Source organism: Dunckerocampus dactyliophorus, chromosome 9 (genome assembly GCF_027744805.1).
Source record: "Dunckerocampus dactyliophorus isolate RoL2022-P2 chromosome 9, RoL_Ddac_1.1, whole genome shotgun sequence".
Classification (NCBI taxonomy): Eukaryota; Metazoa; Chordata; class Actinopteri; order Syngnathiformes; family Syngnathidae; genus Dunckerocampus; species Dunckerocampus dactyliophorus.
This window is the reverse complement of record NC_072827.1, coordinates 7852501-7875261: the sequence shown is the minus strand read 5'-3', so window position 1 is coordinate 7875261 and position 22761 is coordinate 7852501. Positions and strand designations below refer to the sequence as shown.

At 40.6% G+C, this 22761-nt stretch overlaps 2 protein-coding genes across 3 annotated transcripts in view; both read right to left on the bottom strand.

Moving 5' to 3' along the window:
- Window positions 1–14672, bottom strand: part of dlx1a (distal-less homeobox 1a) — a 51643-nt gene extending 36971 nt beyond the window's left edge. Inside the window, exon 1 of one of the 2 annotated variants that reach the window (XM_054787631.1) lies at window positions 14575–14672. Coding sequence is in view for 1 of the 2 variants with exons in the window: in XM_054787633.1 (XP_054643608.1) it covers window positions 14575–14646 (72 nt within the window). In the remaining variant the exon portion in view is untranslated. The remainder of the gene's footprint in view (window positions 1–14574) is intronic. The other variant, XM_054787633.1, reaches the window with a different exon arrangement.
- A 2861-nt stretch (window positions 14673–17533) lies between these two features.
- Window positions 17534–22761, bottom strand: part of hat1 (histone acetyltransferase 1) — a 29269-nt gene continuing 24041 nt past the window's right edge. The window contains exon 11 of the mRNA XM_054787718.1: window positions 17534–18974. Within this exon, the coding sequence (XP_054643693.1) occupies window positions 18804–18974 (171 nt within the window). The 3' untranslated portion in view covers window positions 17534–18803. The remainder of the gene's footprint in view (window positions 18975–22761) is intronic.

The window sequence follows — 22761 nt, the reverse complement described above, 5'->3', positions numbered from 1 at the left end:
CAAGGCCCTGTGTGAAAAAGTGATTGCCCCCTAAACCTAATAACTGGTTGGGCCACCCTTAGCAGCAACGACTGCAATTTAAGTGTTTGTGATAACTTGCAATGAGTCTCTTACAGCGCTGTGGAGGAATTTTGGCCCACTCATCTTTAGAAAATTGTCATTCAGTCACAATGGAGGGTTTTCCAGCATGAAGCGCCTTTTTAAGGTCATGCCACAGCATCTCAATAGGATTCAGGTCAGGACTTTGACTAGGCCACTCCAAAGTCTTCATTTAGTTTTTCTTCAGCCATTCAGAGGTGGACTTGCTGGTGTGTTTTGGATCATTGTCCTGCTGCAGAACCCACGTTGGTTTCAGCTTGAGGTCACCAACAGAACGCTGGACATTCTCCTTCAGGATTTTTGGTAGACATCAGAATTCATGGTTCCATTTATCACATCAAGTCTTCCAGGTCCCGAAGCAGCAAAACAGCCCCAGACCATCACACTACCACCACCATATTTTACTGTGGTATGATGTTCTTTTTCTGAAATGCGGTGTTACTTTTACGCCAGATGTAATGGGACACACACCTTCAAAAAAGTTCAACTTTTGTCTCGTGAGACCACAGTGTATTTTCCCAAAGGTCCTGGGGATCATCAAAATGTTCTTTGGCAAAATTGACACAAGCCTTAATGTCCTTTTCGTTCAGCAGTGGTTTTGGTCTTGGAACTCTGCCATGCAGGCCCTTTTGCCCAGTGTCTTTCTTAAGGTGGAGTCATGAACACTGTCCTTAACCGAGGCAAGTGAGGCCTGCAGTTCTTTGAATGTTGTTGTGGGGTTTTTTGTGACCTCTTGGATGAGCCGTCGCTGTGCTCTTGGCCCAATTTTGGTTGGCCGGCCACTCCTGGGAAGGTTCACCGCTGTTCCATGTTTTCACCATTTGCAGGTAATGGCTCTCACTGTGGTTCACTGGAGTCCCAAAGCTTTAGAAATGCCTTTATAACCTTTTACACACTGATAGATGTCAATTAATGTCATTTAAGTTATGTTTTAACAGGGGGGCAATGACTTTTTCACACAGCATCATGTAGATTTGGATATTTTTCGTCCCTTAACAATAAAAAGTTTCATTTCCTTTCCTGTTGCGTGGGCGCCTCTGGGCCTGCTGGTGTGTGGCCCCCGGTGCCTGTCTGCTCTTGTGGGGTATGATCTCTCGCGGGTCTCGGGAGTTGGCTGTCATCTGGCCTGCTGGCGCCCTGTTTCTGGTTGGGATTGCCTCTCTGCGGCCCCTTGCTGGTCTTCCCGGGGTGAGGGCTCTGTGGGCTGGCTCTTGGGGGACTGATCTTTGTGCTATCTGCCCCTGTGGGCCCGGTGGCTTAATGTCAGTGGGGGCTTGGCCTGGCTGTGTAGGGCGGAGCTTGCTGGGTGGTGGGAGGCAGTCCCTCTCCTTTCATGCATTCTCAGTGACAATTACACGCTCAAACATTCTTGCACCTTTATATACGTGAAGACTTCCACACATACAGAGATACCTGTACACACGTACATATGCACACTCACAGTACATACGTACTTCCCCACATTACTCACTGAGTTAACCAGGGTGTTATTATGTTGTTGGTTTTATTACAGCAATGGTGATGTCAGCAATATGATTATACTGTAGTTTTTACAATGATGTGCATTACAGCTACTGTCATTCTGATGACTATCATAGTTAATAATTTCATTACTACTAATATATATGACTGTTTCAATGCACAATTATTGTGGTTGTTGATATTATGTTGTCCTCTCCGTCAGGGTCTTTATAGTCATCACAGACATTTGCTGATGTAGTCCTGTTTGTTTCTGTTGTTTTGTTATTGTTGTCACAATTGTTGTTGTTGCTGTTGTCCTTGTCTCTCTTTTTTTTGTCCCCCTCTCATCCCCGCACTCCCCTGTCTGTTTTCTTTTCTCTTTTTCTCTATCCCCTTCTGCTCCGGCCCAGCCACTCTAAATTTGCATCACAACAAAACATCACAGTCAAATAAATTCTGTATCACAGGGGAAGTGTATCTCACACGTTTCCCTGGCAGAGCAAATCTGTTGAGCACGTAAGGGCAGGATGAAAAAAAAACCAAATAAAATTTCATTCAAAAACTGCATTTTGTGTTCAGTTGTGTTGTCACTGACTAGTATTTAAATTTGTTTGATGATCTGAAACATTTAAGTGTGACAAACATGCAAAAAATAAGAAATCAGGAAGGGGGCAAACACTGTTTCACACCACTGTATGTCTAATTTGAAAAATGCTGTTACTTTCTATTATATTACATACAAAATAGTAAATTTGCAAACACCAATTGTTAGATACAGTATTTGGGCCTTGTAAGAGCCTGCTGATGGTACCATATATGGTGATGCTCTCCTGCAGAGGTGACAAAAGCGTACGGTATACGGCCTCCACTGCCCAGGTGTTGCCTGGGATTGAGGGGGCAGACCTGAGACTGAACGCAGCAGCCTCCAGCGCTCTCGCTCACACATCTAGAAGATAATCAGCTAAAGCTTAGCGTTGGCCAGGCTGGTGGTGGTGGGATCGGGGTTGAGGGTGTGGGGGGGGGACAAGTGGGTCTTTGAGGAGGCCTCTGCCAGTCAGAAAGAGCTCCAAGCCTCTCGCCCTCAGGGGTTAACCTCTCAGGCTGCCAAGCAAAATACTGCAAGAGGCTCGCAATTATGGAGACAGTCAAAGGCCACATGCAATTTTCAGCACTATTTACACAGTTAGAAGCCCCCCTAACCACCCCCCACCCCCTCAATCCATCTTGCAGAAATGCCAGGAATAGGCAGACTTAACCTGGTAGCGAGAGATGGGAGGCTATGAAATAATCCAGCTGTCTACAATTGATGAAGCAAATGTTCTCTTTAATAAAATAATATAACAAATATTGAATAAAACAGTGATTCTCAACTGATGGGTTGCTCGTGCTGCTTTTCACAGATGGTGAAAGATGGTGAAGCCAAATGATGACAACACGAGAGTTCAAATGTGGATTTTTGTACTTTCAGAAGAAAAACAAGCTGAACCTGAGTGTGCGATATGTAGCGACGTGTGTGCTTTTATTCATTTCCGTTTTTGTTCATTCATGCGCTTGCATACCTGTCAACATTTGCATGATTAAATAAGGAAAATATTCCGGGAAATACACTTCTGATCCAAACTTTGACACAGAATTTACATTTTGCACTGTTGGATCTTAAAGAGGTTCTAAGTAGAGCTTCAAAAGAAGAGATGTGAGTGGGACACATTTTTTTTGAATCAGCAATTTATTGCAAACAGGCATCAAAGTGAAACAGGCTGTTCATCAGCTGATCCAAAGTTTTAAAAAACCTGTCTACAATTGAAATCAAGTGTCGAAAAAAATGAGTCAGTAATTAGTATCTGCAACATTCTTGTTAATCATCTGAAAAATGGGTTAGGGCATGCTTGATGCCAGTGTTTCCAGGAGGCTCGTGGGAATGTTGCTCCAGGTGGTGAAGATGGCTTCATGGAGGTCATCCACTGTCTGGAACTGATGTCCATTTTTGTAAACTTCCCTTGCCATCCATCCCCAAATGTTCTCCATTGGATTTAGATCAAGGGAACACACAGGATGGTCCAAAAGAGTGAGCTTATTCCTCCGGAAGAAATATGTGAAGTGCAGGTTTGCATTTTTTCTCGTCAGAAAATAAAACTTTCTACCACCTTTCAATGTCGCATGTTTGGTGCTCTCCTGCAAATTCCAAACGGCAAAACCAAATTTTGTGGCCTTGAAGGAAACAAGGCCTTTGAAGACCTTCTCTGGCAGATGACGTCAGATGGTTATTGGACTGCACTCTGCACCAGTACCAACTTTCATTTGGGCTGAGGATGGTGCCGTGTCTTGACAGACAGCCAATGGGATCCTCCGGCTTAGGGCCAGTGACATTTTTTTGTGTCTACCACTTGCATTTTTTGTTCCATAACCCTCAGGATGTTTGAAAAGTTTCCAAGGACTGTCTTACTGCATCCAACCTCCGCAGCAATGATGCGCTGCGATAGGTCTTGCTTATGCAGCTCAACAATCCCACCGCGTTCAAAGAGAGAAACTTTTTTTACTTTACTTACTCTAAAATGTTTTTGTCTTACTCCCTTTTCTCCTTCTTGCATTTTGAAGCTCTACTTTGAACCTCCTGAAGATCCAACAGTGAAAAATGTACAATCTTGCAGTTTTTCAACTGGTCATAACATTTTGATCAGGATTGTAGAAGGGCAAATAAGCAGGAAAAACAGCATGTGTTACGCCAATGTTCCCGAGCGAACTGGAAGCTGTGCTGCTCCAGGAGAACCGGAGAGGATTTTTTTTCATGGAAGTTAAAATAGGTGAAAATTACAACAGACTATTCAAACGGGAGGGTGTTGCAGAAAAGAAAGGCAAAATACGTGAGTTTTCCGATGAAAACAGGAGGCTCAACAGGTATGTGCGCTTGTCATGGTCTTCCCCTGTTTGTGCTCTGAAAGCAGACATATACCGGTAGGTGAAATTTAATTTTGCACAGTTTCATATAAACAGTTGTCATGTTCCTCCTCTGTTTGTGAGCTATAAATGAAATATCTGACTTTGCAGCCTTGCTAATTTGTGCAACTTTGTTATTTGATTTCCTGACAGTTCCTAACTTACGTATTTTCACACATGTAATGAAGGAAATGTTTAAAATGATGGCGTACATGTGTCTCTGAAGTAAATGTGTATGCTTTGACTTCTATCTAGGACAGTGGTGTCCAAACTTTTTCGAGCGAGGGCCAAAGGGTGAAAAATGAAAGGATGCAACTTGGCCACTTTGATATTTTTTAAATGCTAAGACATATATGTTTCAAGAAAAAACTGCATCTCAGCTTTGTCAGATAGGTGAAAAAGCCTATTATTAATATCATCTTTTCCCTTTTCTCTCCTGTTTTTGCTGCTTTTTAAAATTTTCCAAATATTTGAACTTCTTCGTAAATAATCTTTGAAATATTATGACTTTATTCCCATAATATCATAACTTTGTCTCCGATCGAATTAACAACTTTATTTTGTTTTGTTTGTTTCTAATATTATGACTTAAAAAAAATAATGCATTGTTTAAAATTTGAAAAATTTGAAAAATGTTAACTTTTTTTCTCATTAGAATATGACTTTTTTCCTTTTTTTTTTTAAAAAATTAAAATGCAGCTATTTTTTCCATTTCTGCTGTTGTTGTTTTTTTTTTTAATTTTCCAACTATTTCAATTTTCTTTTTGTAAATTTTCTACTTGTAAATATGACTTCATTCCCATATTTTGACTTTCCCACACCCAATTTTCAAAATTTAAAACTTTTGTTTGTTTCTCATTAGATTATGATTTTTTTTTTAAGTTTAATATTTGAGCTTTATGCTACTAAAGATATTATTTTTCCTTATAATGGATAACTTTTTGCCGTTAGATAAACATTTTTTTCTTTAGTTTTGTTGTTAAATAATATTTTTACAATAAGGCAATAAAAAAACAGCCACAGGACACAAATGGCCCCCAGGCCGCACTTTGGACACCCCTGATCTAGGAGGTTTTTAGCACAGGATGCACAGAAGCACCTGTTGCATGCAGCAGCAGCAGTCAGCAAAGCACTGTCAATGATTTCACTTTTTCCCGAGAGTTTGAGACTCATGAAATGATCCATTTAGATTTTAGAGTTCATTTCATCGCCACAGGAATCATCTCCTGCTTACGTTAGACTGCTCCCACCAGTCCAGGTGATTGTTTGAAATTTAAGAAAAAAAAATGCAGTGGTGATCTCAGGGGACCATGTGGGGCCCCTTTGCAAGAAGCCTCTAACCTGCACAGCTGTTCTCCAGGTCCAGAACCTCTCCAGAGTCCTTTCTGCTTTTTAGCCCGGCTGCCTGGGGGCCACTGTGCTCTAATAATAACAACAACATCAAGCATGAAGTCCCGGGGTCAGACACAAGCGTGACCCTCCCCATCACAGAACCAGACCCTGGACAGGAGCCAGGACACGAGGACCTGCTGCAGCCTGGGAGAGCAGTGAGAGGAGGCCTAGTGCTGGAGGAGAAGGTCTGTGGGTGGTTCACTTCCTCCTTTTCAGCACAGTTTGGGGGATGGAGGACAGTTTGGGTGAGGGAGGAACTTTTCAAGCTACTTTGAAAGCATTTGGGCTGCTTATACCAGAAACTAAAGACATTGTATCACCACATATTTGTTGGGATTTTTTTAGGGGAAAAGCCACCATTCTGTGCTTATAATCTCCATAATTAGGTTGTTTCCATCCATCTTCTTCAGCTCATCCGAGGTCGGGTTGCGGGGCTAGCAGCCTAAGCAGGGAAGCCCAGTCTTCCCTCTCCCCAGCTACTTCATCCAGCTCCTCCCGGTGGATCCCGAGGCGTTCCGAGGACAGTTGAGAGACATAGTCTCTCCAACGTTAGGTTGGCTGGAAGTCCATCTCATTTGCCCTACATTGGTAAAGCTTGTGTTGCACACAAAGTAGTCATATGCAGTGAATCAGCTTGATATTTACACCCTTACTCACATCAGCCGAAATGCCTACCTCAGTCACGGTGCAACCAAAAATAACACAGCAAGGAACACACAATGTAACTGCACCACACAGACTATGCCGGCAGCAAAATAGATGCTTACACACTAACATACCTACAAAACAATGCTATTTTATACTCCTTTAAAAGCCCCAAGGCATTCAGTTACGCTTAAAGGTAAAAATACTTGATTTATCGTCCCTGCATTATATGAACAGAAAGCTCAGCAAAATATGCTCCAGAAAATCTGTAGACCATTTTTGAAATCCAATTTTACAAGCATAAACTCAAAATATTATGGGGAAAAATAATGTAATTTTAGTAGCATAATGTTGAAATGTTTTTTTTTTTAAGTCATAATATTATCGGAAACAAAGAAAACAAAACCAAGTTGGCATTTTTGGTGAATTAGAGTGGGGAAAGGCCGCACGGTGGTCAAGTGGTTAGCACGTTGGCCAACACAGTAACAGCCTGGAGGTCGGGAAGACCTGGGTTCGATTCTCCCTTGGGCATTTCTGTGTGGAGTTTGCATGTTCTCCCCGTGTGCGTGTGGGTTTTCTCCAGGTACTCCGGCTTCCTCCCACATTCCTAAAACATGCAGGTGAGGTTAATTGGCGACTCTAAATTGTCCATAGGTATGAATGTGAGTGTGAATGCTTGTTTGTCTATATGTGCCCTGTCATTGGCTGGCGACCAGTCCACGGTGTACCCCGCCTGTCGCCCGAAGTCAGCTGGGATAGGCTCCAGCATGCCCCCGCGACCCTAATGAGGAAGAAGCGGTATAGAAAATGGATGGATGGGTGGGGAAAAAGTTATAATATAATATTATTGGGAATAAAGTAATAATATTACGAGAAGAAAATTGATTTAAGAAGAAAGTTAAAATGTTTGGAAAATTAAACATAAAAAAGGGGGGAATAAAAAAGGGGGGAATAAAAAAAGAGAGTGAAGTTGATACTACTGATGGGCTTTTTCCACCTATATGACAAAGCTGAGATGAAGTTTTTTCTTGAAATATACAGTCGTCCCTCATTTATCGCAGTTAATTTCCACGAAGTAGGAGTCAAATGAATATATGGAATATTTTCATAGAGCATAGAAAACCTGCTTATGACTTTCTAAATATGGGTTTTAACATTTTTGAAGCCCTGTAAACATGAAATAACACCCATATAGTCACTTTTACACTTCTATTATTCTGTGTTTACAATACATTTCAGAGGCTAAGAGATCACTGCAGGGACATAAAACAGCCACTGTTAGTATAGCAAGCTAGTGAGCTAACTAGTTAGCCTCTCCAATGTACTTATTCTAAACTCAAGAAAGTGTTTCAAATGGGGTGGGGAAGAAGAACAAGGTAGCCAAAAACGTACCACTTCCACACGGCATGAGAGGAGAGCCTTTTTTTCACTCAATCTACTCAATGCTACACTTCTCCACGCTCTCTCACTTCCTCCTTCCTGTCATGTGTGGTTCTTCCAGTCACATGATCTCTGCCGAGCTCTTAACAAAAGCACTTCTGCCGCCTTGTGGCCGTTTTGATGGCTTTAAAGTACTCTGAAATGCTAATGCATAGTGCATCATCACCTCTTTTTGTCTCTTGCACAATAAACGTAAAAAACGTATAAATACATCTTTGAGATTGAGCGTTCGGTTTTCTAAAAACATATAATTATATCTTTGGTATTGAATGAGTTAATTTTTTTTTTTTAAACGCAATATAGTGAGGGAGCGATATTCGAACCGCGATATAGCGAGAGACGACTAAATACAAGTTTTTAGCATATCTATGGGAGTTGCTTTGCAAAATATCGAAGTGGCAAAGTAGCATCCTTTCATTTTTCGCTATGTGGTCCTTGCTGGAAAAAGTTTGGACACCCCTGGATTAAAGTTTACACATTTCTGACCCCACCCCAGGGGGGTCTTGCAGGTCGGCCAGCGGTGCAGTTGAGGTTTCTCACACTGCCTGTCCAACGGGGGAATACTTGGACTTAATTAGCACAGAGCATCTGGCAAACGTCATTGTGTGTGTGTGCGTGCGTGCGTGTGTGTGTCTGGGTGCGTATTTACTTAGTAAGCTGGAGAAGAAAGTGGAAGAATTGTATTGGGAGTGAAAGATTGTTCAACTAGCAGATTTGTGTGGCTTGTGTTTACAGTCACATGCACCGCAAACATACTGCATGCATTACTGTTCTGGTGTGCTTGACAAAATACATTTACAGCCTATTTAGGGATGCCGTCAGAGGAGTAAAAAGAAATCACTCTTCCACATGGTTTACTTAAGGGTTTGGTATAAAAAGGATAAAGTTCCCTGCTTGTTTGCCTTCTAGCCACATGACATTTTTATCACTTCTTGTGAAACTACGATCGTTATACAAGGAGAGAGCGAGGCCCTGTCTGAACTTTTCTTAGTGGAAAAAATCAGTTCAAGAAGCAACCTGTTCTCACATGTTTCTGGTGTTATTCTACAAGGCCACCCCTCCCACTCCCATGGGTTGTCACAGAAAACGAGCCCACTGTTGCTTTCAGATTCCCCGGCCGGATCAAAACCGCAGCACCGAAAACATCGGCTCGGCTTGATCGAGGCTGCCATCTCCAAGCTGACGAGATTACACAGCGGTTTCCTGTCTCCTCCAGCCTGATAGCATCAGACTGGCTTCTTGCTCCCCTCCCATACGACTCGCTCCAGGCCTCAGATAGCACCAATTACACCCTAATGGGACAGTTTTAATTGGAGAGCACATCTAGCCGAGCGCACGGTCATCCAACTGCGGCACGGCTCATTTAAGAGATTAATACTCAGGCAAGCCCCGAAGCACAGGGACGCTCATTCGTAACAAGGAGGCTGTTAACGTGCAGATCAAAACAAGGAGTCGAGTTTACAATGAAATACTCTGTGCTGTGAAGCTTGGCCATTTAAACACAACTTCTGTGTTTGTAAGTCACTCTGACTGCAGGTTGATTCGCAAAAAAGTTATTTTCAAATAGTTAGTCCCATTTTGATTAACTGAAAAACATTTGTTGTCGTATCTTTATCTGTATATGAAGTGCATGCACCCTGTCCTTCTCTGTGAATACTTTGTTGTAAAGGTCTGATCATCTTCTGGCGAGCTTGGATATAAAATCCTCCATCCTGGGAGTCAAATACTGTACATCCATTCCTTCTGCAGAGCTCTTCAGCCGCTGCAAAACACTGGCATTTCCTCTCTATGGAAGGACAGCCGTGACAAGCACCTTCCAGCTCACGCACTCCCCTGCCGCTTCAGGATGAAGCAAGTACTGCAAGCACCTCCACATATGACAGTTCTCTGTACAGTCGTCCCTTGAGGATTACAATTTTGTAGCTTCACTTTATCAAGATTTTTCAAAATATATGAATTCAGAAATCATCGCTGTTTCTGGGTTGTTACTGGTCAAAAATATGCACGTTCAAGCAAAATTTACGTATTTTTGGCCTAAATCATAGGTGTCAAACTCATGGCCTGGGGGGTGGATTGGGCCTGCGAAAGCCTGGAAATAATGCATGTCAAAAAGACACTTATTTTATTTTATTATTTACATATTATTTGTAAAAATATTTCTCTCTATAATTTATTTTTATTATTATCTTTTTTTGTTTGTTTGTTTTAAAGCTGGGATGTGAATCAGCACCCCAAGTCCGAGTCCATGGTTCTCGCCCATAAAATGGTGGCATGTCATCTCCGGACAGACGGATTGGTGCTGTGTCTACACTGATGCAGACCCTGCATCGGTCCGTTGTGGTGAAGAGAGAGCTGACCCAAAAGGCGAAGCTCTCAATTTACCCAACTCCGTTCCTACCCTCACCTATGGTCATGAGCTTTGGGTAGTGATTGAAAGGACAAGATCGTGAGTACAAGCGGTTGAGATTAGTTTTCTCCATAGGGTGGCTGGGCTCTCCCTTAGAGATAAGGTGAGAAGCACTGTCATCCGGGAGAGACTTGGAGTAGAACCGCTACTCCTCACCATTGAGAGGAGCCAGATGAGGTGGCTTGCGCATCTGGTCAGGATGCCTCCCGGACGCCTTCCTGGGGAGGTGTTCAGGACAAGTCCAACCGGTAGAAGGCCTTGGGGAAGATCCAGGACACGTTGGAAAGACTATGTCTCCCAACTGGCCTGGCAACGCCTTGGGATCTGCCGGGAGGAGCTGCACAAAGTGGCCAGGGAGAGGAAAATCTAGGCCTCCCTGCTTGGGCTGCTGCCCCCGCGACCCGATCTCGGATAAGCGGTAGAAGATGGATGGATGGATGGAAATATCATGACATTACTACTACCACATCACTACTATCAGGAGTATAGAGCGGAGGGAGTCATCTGCTGTGGCCCAGCAAAGTGCACTATGTTCGGACACATGCTCTGAGCAGCCGGTGTGCTGCTATGGAGGTCTCTGGCAAGCCTTTTGCACTTTTCAAATGGTGCAGCACCGGCATTTCAAGTGGCTAATAAGGTTTTTTGTGTGCTCGACGGGTTTTTAATCTCACCTCATTGGAGCGTTTTTTATTTTAATTAGCGGTTATCAGAGCTATTTTTAATCTGATTTATCGGGATGATGTCATAATCCCCTCATATCGTCCCAATAATTATCATGCACCCCTAGTTTAAAGTGCATTCTGATAGGTATTGTTATTATTATTATTATTATTAGCTCAGTGCATTGGTAATCTAATAGCTTCTCATATAGGTCTACATGTCACACACACTCACGTAGCACAATCAGAGTTATACAACACTTTGACTGATGGAAAAACACTGGGAGAAGAGGCAGACACACAACAGATCCATTGTTCTCACTCTCACACAAGTTTAAGTTTCACTTTCACACAAACTTTCACCTTCGAGAGGGGCAAGGCAACTGCTATGTACTCTAGACGCCGTGCACTTTCATTCTGAGCTTTTTCATAGAATGTCCTTGTTGATGCTACAGTCCAGCGCTGTAAGCAAATATATTGCCTTTATTTTTTAATACAACTTGAAAACCTCTTAAATTGATTGTGATCGTTGACTACCAGGAAGCAGGGCTAAATAGAAGCAATAGCCTTTACAGGTCCATGTAAGATGCAGCATTGATCCCAAAGCATTTGGCTAAGAGGCGCTCTTGTGTTGATCGACATCACTTCCAGAAGAACTGAGCGATCTCGGCCTCCATCTGACATGTGTTTAAAATCCTTCTTGTCTGTTTATTGGGGGAGATTACAGACCGCTGCTTCACTGGACGCGCTTCGCTTTCACCATCGCATCCATCACTTCACAAACCACCTTATCTGCAGCCCGAAAAGCTCAATCTCTGCTCTCTGACACACAATTAAAAGATGTCAAACTTAGTTTCCTTTGCAGTGCTTAGGTTCTGCTTGTCAGCACATCAAACATTATCTTAAAGAGGGGCCGTTAAAGGGTGAAAGGGGACCGGGTCGCTGCCCCGCCAGGGGGAATGTGGCTCTATCTAAGGAGCACAAAAGAGAAAAGGAACATGATAAGACAAGAATTATGTAGAGCGGGGTGGGGGAGTAGAGGTGGGTGCTCGGTCTTTCTCTGCCCGTTCTCTCCTGGGAACCTGGCAGCTAAGACGCCGCTGCTCCGCACAGGTATCATTTTCAGCGAGTGCCGTCAGTGTAACTGGGCTCCAGTCCAAAGTCCAGACTGTCTGCATCAGTGCAGAGATGTTGGAGGCGCCATAAGGCCAAAATACCACAGGTGAAACCAAATATTCCAGTCTAGCAATGCAACGCTTTTGCTTCTGCTCCAATGAGAAGGGAATGAATCCCCACTGCCGATATCTTACGTTGCTCGCATGATTAAAACATGGTGAAACACGATGGACAAAGACTGCAAACCGAACATGCATGGGTTTTCTTCAGAAATATGAAAAGAGAGAGTGACTTAATGGAAGTTTTGCACATAAATTTGCCTCGCAACATAATAGACAGTCTGTGTACTCTCTGAACAAAAGCACAGCGATTGAAGGCCCGCTGCTGGATCGGCGATAATGGCCTCGTCTCCATAAGGAACGCACACCCTGCATTCTCTGCACCTAAGTGGCGGATCGACTGCCGAAGAAGAATGAGTGGAAATGGACCTGCTAAATATTATGCTTCAAAGTTTTTGCATTTCAAAAGAAAATCTTTAAAATATATACCCTACAGCAGGGGTGGCCATTACGTCGATCACAAGCTACCGGTCGATTGTGAAGGTAGTGCGAGCCGATTGCATAAACATCACTTGGTAGATGCCTCATTAAGATCCAAATGTGTAAAATGCAAATTCTAGCAATTTTTCAACTGGTCTTAAGATTTTGATCAGGAGTATATAGATCTATATATAGATGTCTATCTCTCTCTCTCTCTCTCTCTCTCTCTCTATATATATATATATATATATATATATACAGTATATATATATATATATATACAGGGTCAGGCAAAATGATCTGACACATTTGTAGGTTAAATAAAAGGCAAAAAAAAGTAAAGAAACAAAAAAGTGTTTTTATTTTCGAAAAGTACATATCATGCCATTTTTTTTCATATAATGCCATTTTGCTTTGTTTCTTTATAATGCCATTGTTTTTCGTTTCTTTTTCAGTTGCTGCCATGAATTGGACTGGTGAGCATCGCGCTTTCATTGTGGAAACGTTTATCAAAACAAACCAATCTGTATCTGCAACACAACGAGCGTTCCGTTTGCACTTCAGTCTTGGTAGACATGATCCCGTACCAGCTGGAAACACCATCTGGTTATGGGTTACCAACTTCACAGCTACTGGATCTGCATTGAGTGTGTGGACAATAATGGATCCCATTTGACTGATTTAATTTTTAAAACATAATGAAACAGAATGGCATTATAAGTACTTTTCGAAAATAAAAACACTTTTTTGTTTCTTTACTTTATTTGCCTTTTATTTAACCTACAAATGTGTCAGATGATTTTGCCTGACCCTGTATATCAGCGAAAAACCATATATATATATATATATGAAAGTTATCAATCAAAATATTTCATGTATTTTAAACAATACCCATTAACTAAATCAACTAAATCATCTTTTTTAAAAATTACATAAATCAAGGCACAAGAAACACAAATGTTTTCTGATCTACTCAGACATGAGTAAAGTAGCCAACAAAGCAACTGTACTCACTTAAGAGTATTGTTACTTTACAACAATTTTAATCAAGAAAAACATATGTGATGTTACACATATCGGTATCGGTTGATATCGGAATAGGAAATTGAGAGTTGGACAATATCGGCAAAAAAGCCAGTATCGGACAGCCCTAATTCTTATAGTAGTACTCAAGTACGGAAGGCCTCTGAGAGCGCAGACCTCCGTCATGCGCCATACTTACCCCCATATTGTGATTCACATCAACCTGTTGGAAACATGTCCTGTATTTTTTAGTGCTCTGACCATGTTTTGTGGAGTTACATGCACAAATGCCGAAAATAAGAATCTAAGAATTAAGAATCTTTCAAAAAACATCCTGGATCCAGACGGTGATCTGGGTCACCCCCAAAACGTAACCAGTTCTTCCATATCCCATTTCCGACAATTCCTGGAAATTTCATCCAAATCCATTCAGAACATTTCAAGTTATTTTGAACACAAACAGATGAACGCAGGCAAAAACATAACTGTGCTTGGCGGGAGTAATCAGAGGTATCGCACATAACTAGTTGACAATGCATCTCTTAACCAACACGAGAGGCTGGGCTGCAGGCGAAAGGATTGTCTGGCATGCACCCTAGCTTACCATGACTGAAGTTGAGAATGGATGTAAATTGTAGCAGTTCGTACATTATAGCAATTTAATTTATCTTATTTCTTATGTATTGTGTAAAACTAAGACGGGACCAACATCAAATTAAAAGCACTAAACGGATAGCGACCCACCAACCACCAGGAGATTATACGTGGCTGTTTGATATGTGTGCTAGCATGAATTAACTGGAGGTTGTGGACCGAACAAATATGCACATTAGCATTTAACAACGTCATCAAATCTTACCTTTATGCATTCCCAGACAGATTCAGCATTTGGGACCAAATATGAGGTGAAAGAAAAAGGGGAAAAATACATTGTAGTAGTCTATCCGTGCAGCCTGACAGAAAGTTAGTTAGGTGCGTTCAAGGACCGTCCAACAGAGTGGGACAGGTCGCCGCTCTCAACAAACATGCAAAACTGTGGGATTTCTAACCGTATGTTATTTATTGAATACAACTATGGCCTATATTTCCAAAACTGATGTCCATTTACATACAATTCAATGTAGTTATTTACATTTTTTTTTATTATTTAAAGTGTTAAAGTGTTTTTTTTAATCACTGTGTCTGAAAGTTTGGGGACCCTTGCCTTACAGCATGCGTGGGGATGTGATGTGCTCTTTTGAACATTTGAAAATACTGTAAGCATGCCACTTCCATACAACTAGCTTCTTTATTCTCTAATGTAAGAATGATGTCTACATCAACAAATGTGACAGTTGAAGCGTCTCATTTGTACACAGTATGGAATCGTTCCGTTTTTAAAATATATAGTTTTTGAATGGTATCGTAACCCGTGTATCTAGATGCATATCAGAGCGTCTATCACAAAGAGACTTACAACGCCATGACTAGCTAACAAGGCCACTATGCACCAGTGGGTCAGTCGGCTGAGTGGAGTGCAATGAAAAATATGCACACGCAGCAGAAAAAAAAAAGCCCAACTACATCGAGATGAGGCCCCTTGTGTACAGGAGTGGCTTCAATCAAGCCATATTACAAACGTGAGGCATTGCAAGGTGGAAAGGGAGGGGAAAAAATTGAAAATTGACCCGGCAGTCTTCATTTAGTGACAATGCCCTAAAGTATCATAAAGTACGCCAGGTATTCATCATGCTGATCGGCACGAGCAGGATACAAAGGTTTTCAATTGCACATCATAATAATCATTAGCACATTGAAGCCCTTGACATCGGTGGCGATTAGAAGTTGCATTAACCAGGAGAGGCTGCCTGAACAAAATGACATTTCTAGCAGGTACTTTATGGCAAAAGCATACTAGAAAATGTGGTCATCAGACATGCAGGCAGCTACGCTACGCTGCTGCTGTGCAATCATCCACATCCTGTCTCCTTTACAGCTGGAGAGCATGTTACACCTCTATAGGTACTCCTCATAAAGTGACCACAGTTTCCATGGAATTATTACTCAAGAGGATATAAAAAAAGGTACAGACATACAACTCAGAAGCACAGAATTATTCAGTGTTTAGGGATGTCCGATATTTGCATAAAAATCAGACGTCGGATCATATCCGTATTGGTTTTTCTACTAATAACGATAGCGGTGTTCGAGTGAGACCTCACCAAATTGCACCGTGCTCCACAGCAAGCAACAAGCTCAGTATAACCGCGGTTGGAAATTATTTCCTAGTTTCACTTTTGGATTGTAAATACAGTCAAACCCCGGTTTTCCTATGATTCGGTCAGGGTCGAACATTTTGCCTCTGTTTTCGTACAATATTGCACTAGTCCAGGTGTCAAACTCAAGGCCCGGGGGCCAGATGTCGCCCACCGCATTATTTTACGTGGCTCGTGAAAGCCTGGGAATTATGTTTGTCAAAAATGCCCTTTTTTTTTTTAACCATCTAATGCAGGGGTCACCAACTTGGTGCCCGCGGGCACCAGGTAGCCCCCCACGACCACACGAGGTGCCCGCAAGCCTGCTTTTCATTCAGGTTTTCAGTTAATAATGTGAGAACACTCGAAAGAAAAGTGTTCTGAAACATAAAATGTGAGTTATGGATGCCAGCATTTTGTGAATGTTTTGGTAAAACAAGCATATTTGATCTGTTTGGGTTGAAATAAGGTATGAAAATCATTTCTACAAAAATGAGTAGCTCGTGGCCATTTTCATTTTCTAAAAGTAGCTCTCGCAAGAAAAAACGTTGGTGACCCCTGATCTAATGTAGTTGTTCTTTTATTTTGACAGAAAAAGAACTGGAATACTGTATTATCTGATCATGTAAGAAGATATTCCGAGCATTTTTTCTTATCAAAAATAAATACTTGAATGTCAGCTTGTCACCTCGACATTCTCACTTCACTTCTCATTTCAAATCCACCAATTTGTTGCTAAAATATAATAATAAAATGCATGGGCTATTGCATGATATCATCACAAGGTTATATTCATATTTAATATACAGTATTGACAGTTACAAGCCATAACTGCATTGCGGCCCTCAATGAAAACGAGTTGGACACCCCTGCTCTAGTCCGTTTGCCCTGTACTCTATCGTTCTGTCTAATCGAATGTCCAAACAAAGCACACCATTTGTGTAGCTGACTCGCTGTCCATGCATTTTTTACAACTGCTAAATAACCCACCACGGGGCCAAAGCAGGTTGCGAATGGCAGCACTTTGATAAAGAAGTTGAGAAACTCAATCTCGCCAGGATGTACAGAAAGTCCGCATCGACGCACTGGTTTCTGCATGTAAAACCACAATTATTCTGTTATTATATTTATTTGTATTTTTGGGTGTGTGGAACAGACTTATTGGATTTACATGATTTCCTACGGGAAAAATTGTGGGGTTTTTTGTACCTTTCTGCTTTCGACTTTTGCAAATTAATAACAAAAACCAAGGTCCCACTGTATGCAATTTGTAATGAGTGTTTTTCTCTTTGTGTGTAACGTGACGCCGAAATAGTAGCGTTGACTACTAGGGGTGTCACAAGATCTTGCGAGATTTAAACGTAACAAGATTTCTTGTTAAAACATGGGTGCTATGCCTGGGACAATAAATCAATAAATTAATCACACAATAAATGAAAATGAACTTGATCATTTTGCCGGCCTCAGTATATTCCCATGTGCACGTGTGTCTGTTTTCCTCTTCTCCCGCCTCCAAACAGGCAGGAAGAGGGTTCACTCTGTGCATTGGTTTCAGCAATTGGTGAGCCCTTTTGTCAGTCATAAGGTCTCTTTCTCTTGGTGGGTGGAGGCGGCGCCGCTAGCATTCACACAGTGCACAAGAGTGTACCCTTGTGAAGAGCAATGCAAGGTAACGTAGCAGAAATGAAATGAGTAGATTGCAATATATTGTGATAAAAAAAAAATTCCATTGTACATTTCTTAAAAGTGATGGTACAATCTCGGCTCGTGACACCCCTACTACTACTGATGAGAAACAGGTACCACTGCACGCACTTTCCAGCGAGTGCAAAGTACCTGCCAATGGCAACAAGCAGGAAACTGTAGGTGCCATATAGTCTTTGCCATGTATTTTGATTCAGAGTTGTCCTGATGAATGTCTGATTTGAATTATGAATTATTATGAATAATGATATTTGCATCTTATGGCTAATTCCAGACTAGGATGTATATTTTTGTTTGCTTAAACGGAAAAGTGCTGGGGTTTTTTTTGTAATTTTGCTCATCATCCACAATCATATGAGACATGAACGCACATCATTTTTTGTGCGTTCTAAAGATATAAAAACAGCTACAAAGAGGCAGCTAATTCATGTACGTAATAGGACACAACTATTCTGCTTATTAAAACACCTCCAAAAGAACACAAGTCAGCCAATAGACTCCTAATTAGAAAATAGATCTTTTTTTTTTTTTTTTTTAATTGGAAAAAAAAACCCTCAACAGAAACAAAACCAAACTAAGAGCACAAAACAGGAAACAACGTAAAAACTAAGGAAATGCACAACTAAAGTCCGACTTTGGAAGTATTGAAAGAAGACAACCCTAATGTGATATCACACCCCAGGAAGAATCACTCAAAGAGTCACACGCTGCGTTTTGACACTTTTTCTATAACTTGTAAAACATTTTGCAGCATTTGTCTTATTTTGCACAAACTGTCTGTGAAATGCACCCAGTAGAAGCAGCATTATGTTTTCACTAGTTTGGGGGAAGAGCCCCTGCCGATATCAGCAATGACGATATCGGTAAGAAAGCTGATATTGAGCATCTCCATCATTATTAGTGAAGAAATGCACAAGGCACCACCTACAAATACCTTTTTTATTTGAAGTGCTGCAAAAGAGTGGGACAACGGGAAATGTTGAGAACGAGATCTATAAACACGACATGTGGGACAAACAGGAAGTGTGGCCCCACCCCAGCTGCACTATTCCTCCATCACGGTTTCATTTGACAACTTAACCAGTGTCTCTTGTTGGTCACAACAGCACGAGTTCAGGGCTTTGTACACACAAACAGCAAGGTCTCCTCATCAGGCGTGCGTCGCCAGCCTCTCGATGATTCTCCGGTAGTCTTCCACAACCAGCTGATAGCTCTTCTCCAGCTCTTGGTGCTGCATCTGAGTGTCCATCTGACCCAAGTGGGACACCAGCTCCTCGGGACGCAGACACTTCCTCATCTTTGTCAGCTCTCTCTGATTCTTCTGCTCAACACAAACAGGACACGGTCACATCGGTGAAGGTTTGCTGACTATCAAGCTACAGCAATTATTTATCACTTTACGCCAGGGGTGTCCAAAGTGTGGCCTGGGGGCCATTTTCGGCCCACAGCTGTTTTTTATTGGCCAGCAGCACATTCTTAAAAGATAATTTAACAAGGGAACGGTAAAGAAAAAAAAAATCAGCAGTGGTTTTACAAGAATAAAGTCATAATATGAGCAAAAATAACATTTTAGTAGCATTAAGTTGAAATATTAAATAGACCAATTTTGTGAAATTCTGAAAAATAAAACAAATAAAGTGGGAATTTTTGAAAAATTAGGTTGTGGAATAAGTTGTTACAAAAATAAAATCTGAATATTATGGGAATGAAGTGATTTGTAAATAAAGTGAAGTCCAAGAAGAGAATTTACAAGAAGACAGTTGAAATAGTTGTAAAATGAAAAAATGTCAGAAATGAAAAATAACAGATGCAATTTTACAAGAATATAAAAAAAAATAATAAGCAAGAGAAAAAATTTCATTCTAACAAGAAAAACTTATCAGAATGAACTCATAATATTATTAGGAAAAATAATACCACTTCAGTTGAAGCATTAATGAATTTAAAAAAACTTAAAGTCGTAATATTATGAGAAACAAACAAAACTAAAAAGTTGTCATTTTTGGAAAATTACGCTGGGGAAAATGTTATTATACTATGCATATAAAGTCCAAATATTATGGGAGTGAAGTCATAATATTACGAGAAGAACATTTAGCAAGAAAGTTGGATTAAAAAAACCCCAGCAAAAACTGGGAAAACAAAAGCAAAGAGTGAAGTTGATACTAATAATAGGCCTTTCAACCTACCTGTATATGACAAAGCTGAGATGCAGTTTTTTCTTGAAATATATATGTATATAACTTCAAAATACCAAAGTGGCAAAGTTGCATCCTTTCATTTTTCACCATGCGGGCCTTGCTGGAAAAACCTTTGGACACCCCTGCTTTATGTGAACATAAAGTTCATGTGCTATTCCCATGTACGTTAAAAAAAAACCCATTAAATCAGTAAATTATATCTTACTTGCAATTACAACAATGTGCAGGGACATTACCAAATAGCAAGACAATAAATTTGGGACATGAATGAACCACTGCTTTGTAACGGTGCCCGTGAAGACGCAGTGATGAAGCATTTCAGGTGTAATTGCATTCCTTTCTTCAATCAAATCATTCTTGAGTGAGGAGAGCAAGTGTTCTTCCTGCCACATTCTGCATTAGAAAATGTGGCCCATGCTCTCTACTGGTGACAGGTCAGGACTGCAGGCAGCACAGTCACGTTTAAGGTTGCTCCATTACGGACTTTGGCTTCGGAACTTGATGGCAACGGCCAAGCAGTACAGACCACAGTGTCTTTTGGTTTAAAATTCTGATTTCTTATCCAGGCCAGATGCCGTACTATACTGTATGTGGGAGCACAGCCATTGATGAATATTTCTTGATGTACTGATGACTTTTCTACATTGCAATTCCACTAAATTTGATATTTAAACAAGCTTAACCTGTGGTTAAGAACTCTTTATGTATTTGTAAGTACAGTGGAACCTCGGGTTTTTTTTTGTACACCCCGGTTTTCATATGATTCGATTTTCAACAAAAATGATTACTAAAAAGATGTCCCAGTTTTCATATGGCAAAACAGTGCGCCTCACAATCTAGTCCGTGGACTGGAGTGCCCAAACAAAGCATCCATGCGTTGGTGGCTTTTTAGTGTGTGTGTGTGTGTGTGTGTGTGTGTGTGTGTGTGTGGTTTATTTGTTCATAGAACACACACAGAACAACGAGGAACTCTGTATCTGCTTCTTTGCTTCCATTACTAAACATAGTGCGCCCTACGCTTGTGCAGTGTTCAAGAGCACTGCGTATTTCTGAGTCAGATAAATCTGTGCTAAAAAAAACAAACAAAAAAACTTAAATATGGCTGCAAAAAGAGCTGCAAGTGTCAGAACGTTGATAACGTTTTTCATTTCCAATCCAATACCAATATTGTAGCCTTGAATATCGGCCAATACTGATATCAGCACGAACCATACATACTTTTATGACTTATTTTGTAGTGTGGAATGTTGGAAAGGTTCAAGGTGCTCAATTAAGCATTTAAACCAGACTTTACTCACCACCAACAGGGGCTAGTCATCTTTTCTGTTATAGCTAATGACTTCTTGTCATCCTGTGGGAGTTTCCTGTACTCAAGTATGCAATGAGTTTGGTCGTATTAAACTTCCCCGGTTCGGTGCCACCACGGGAAACTTGTGCATGACAAGTTTTGCACTAAGCTGCAACATCTGTTTCGGACTTTAATGAAAAATACATTGCTCCTAATTCACACGTAACACGTTAGCACATGCTGTTGTTCTGATCACGTGGGCTCTATCTGGCTGCTGCTAGATAGACATGCTGAGGTGGAGTCTGGAATCAACTGCTAATATCACAGATTTTAGATGCAGGCCGATACAATTCGATGCAAATTTTTTTTTGTTGCTGATATTGGCCCGATATCCAAGCTCAATGTCAGATCGGAATACCCCTAAAATAAGGTGAGAAACAAGTGCATTCTAGAAAGAAATGGTAGAAAGGTGGGAATGTAACGTCTGGTACAAGAGGATTGTAATGTAAAGAATCCTTGTTAACAAAGGTTGCAGAGGGAACAGTTTAAGAGCGACACATAACCCAAAAGTGAGGCGGGCCAGTGTGTGTAATGATGATTGTACCTGTTGCTGAAGTTTATAATAATGTTCAAGTGGGCAAGTATTACAGCTCTAACCGACCACTCTTTAAAGTTAACTTTGGAATGGACTAGAACAGGGGCGTCCAAACTTTTTCCACCAAGGGCCACATGTAGATATGCTAAGAAGTTTATATTATATTACTGTATGTGTGTATATATATATATATTTCAGGAAAAAACAGCATCTACTTGTATGCTTTGTGATATAGAGGTAGAAGTCTATTATTAATATCAACTTCATTCTTTGCTCTTTTTTTCCTCACATCTTTACTTTTGTTTTTTTGTTTTTTTTTAATTTTCCAGATATCTAAACTTTGATGACTTTCTTCCCATAATGTTTTGACTTTATCCCCACGTTATAACTTTTCCCCCAAGCGTAGTTTCCAAAAATTACAACCTTATAATGTTTCTCATAACGTTATAACTTTTAAAAATTAGATATTTTTTCTTTAACAGCTTAACTACTACTTACTAAAATGACATTATTTTTCCTCATAATATTGAGTTTGTCATAAAATTGCACCTTTTTTCTCTTACTATTTTGACTGCTGTTTTTTTTTCCCCTTGTACTTTTCTTCTTGTAATTATGACTTTATACCCATATTTTCTTCACTTTATTCTCATAATATAATTTTTTTTCGCAACCTAATTTTCCAAAAATGACAACTGTATTTTTGGTGTTTGTTTCTTATAATATCACAACTATATATAAAAAAAACCCAGCCTTTTTAATATTTCAACTTTATGCTCATTGTAACATGAAGCATTTAATGTAAACTGTATCCATGTTCAAAATATATTAAGCCATAACCATAATATTACCTTGTTTTCGAAAAATTATTGTACTTGGAAAATTACTGCTGATTTTACCATTTTTTAAATTTTCTTGTGATGCATGGCATTCTATTATTTCCTATGGGGAAAATTTGATTCAGTTTTCGTCTGACCTTTCGGAACAAATGAATAACAAAACGTGAGGTTCCACTGTCACTGGAAAC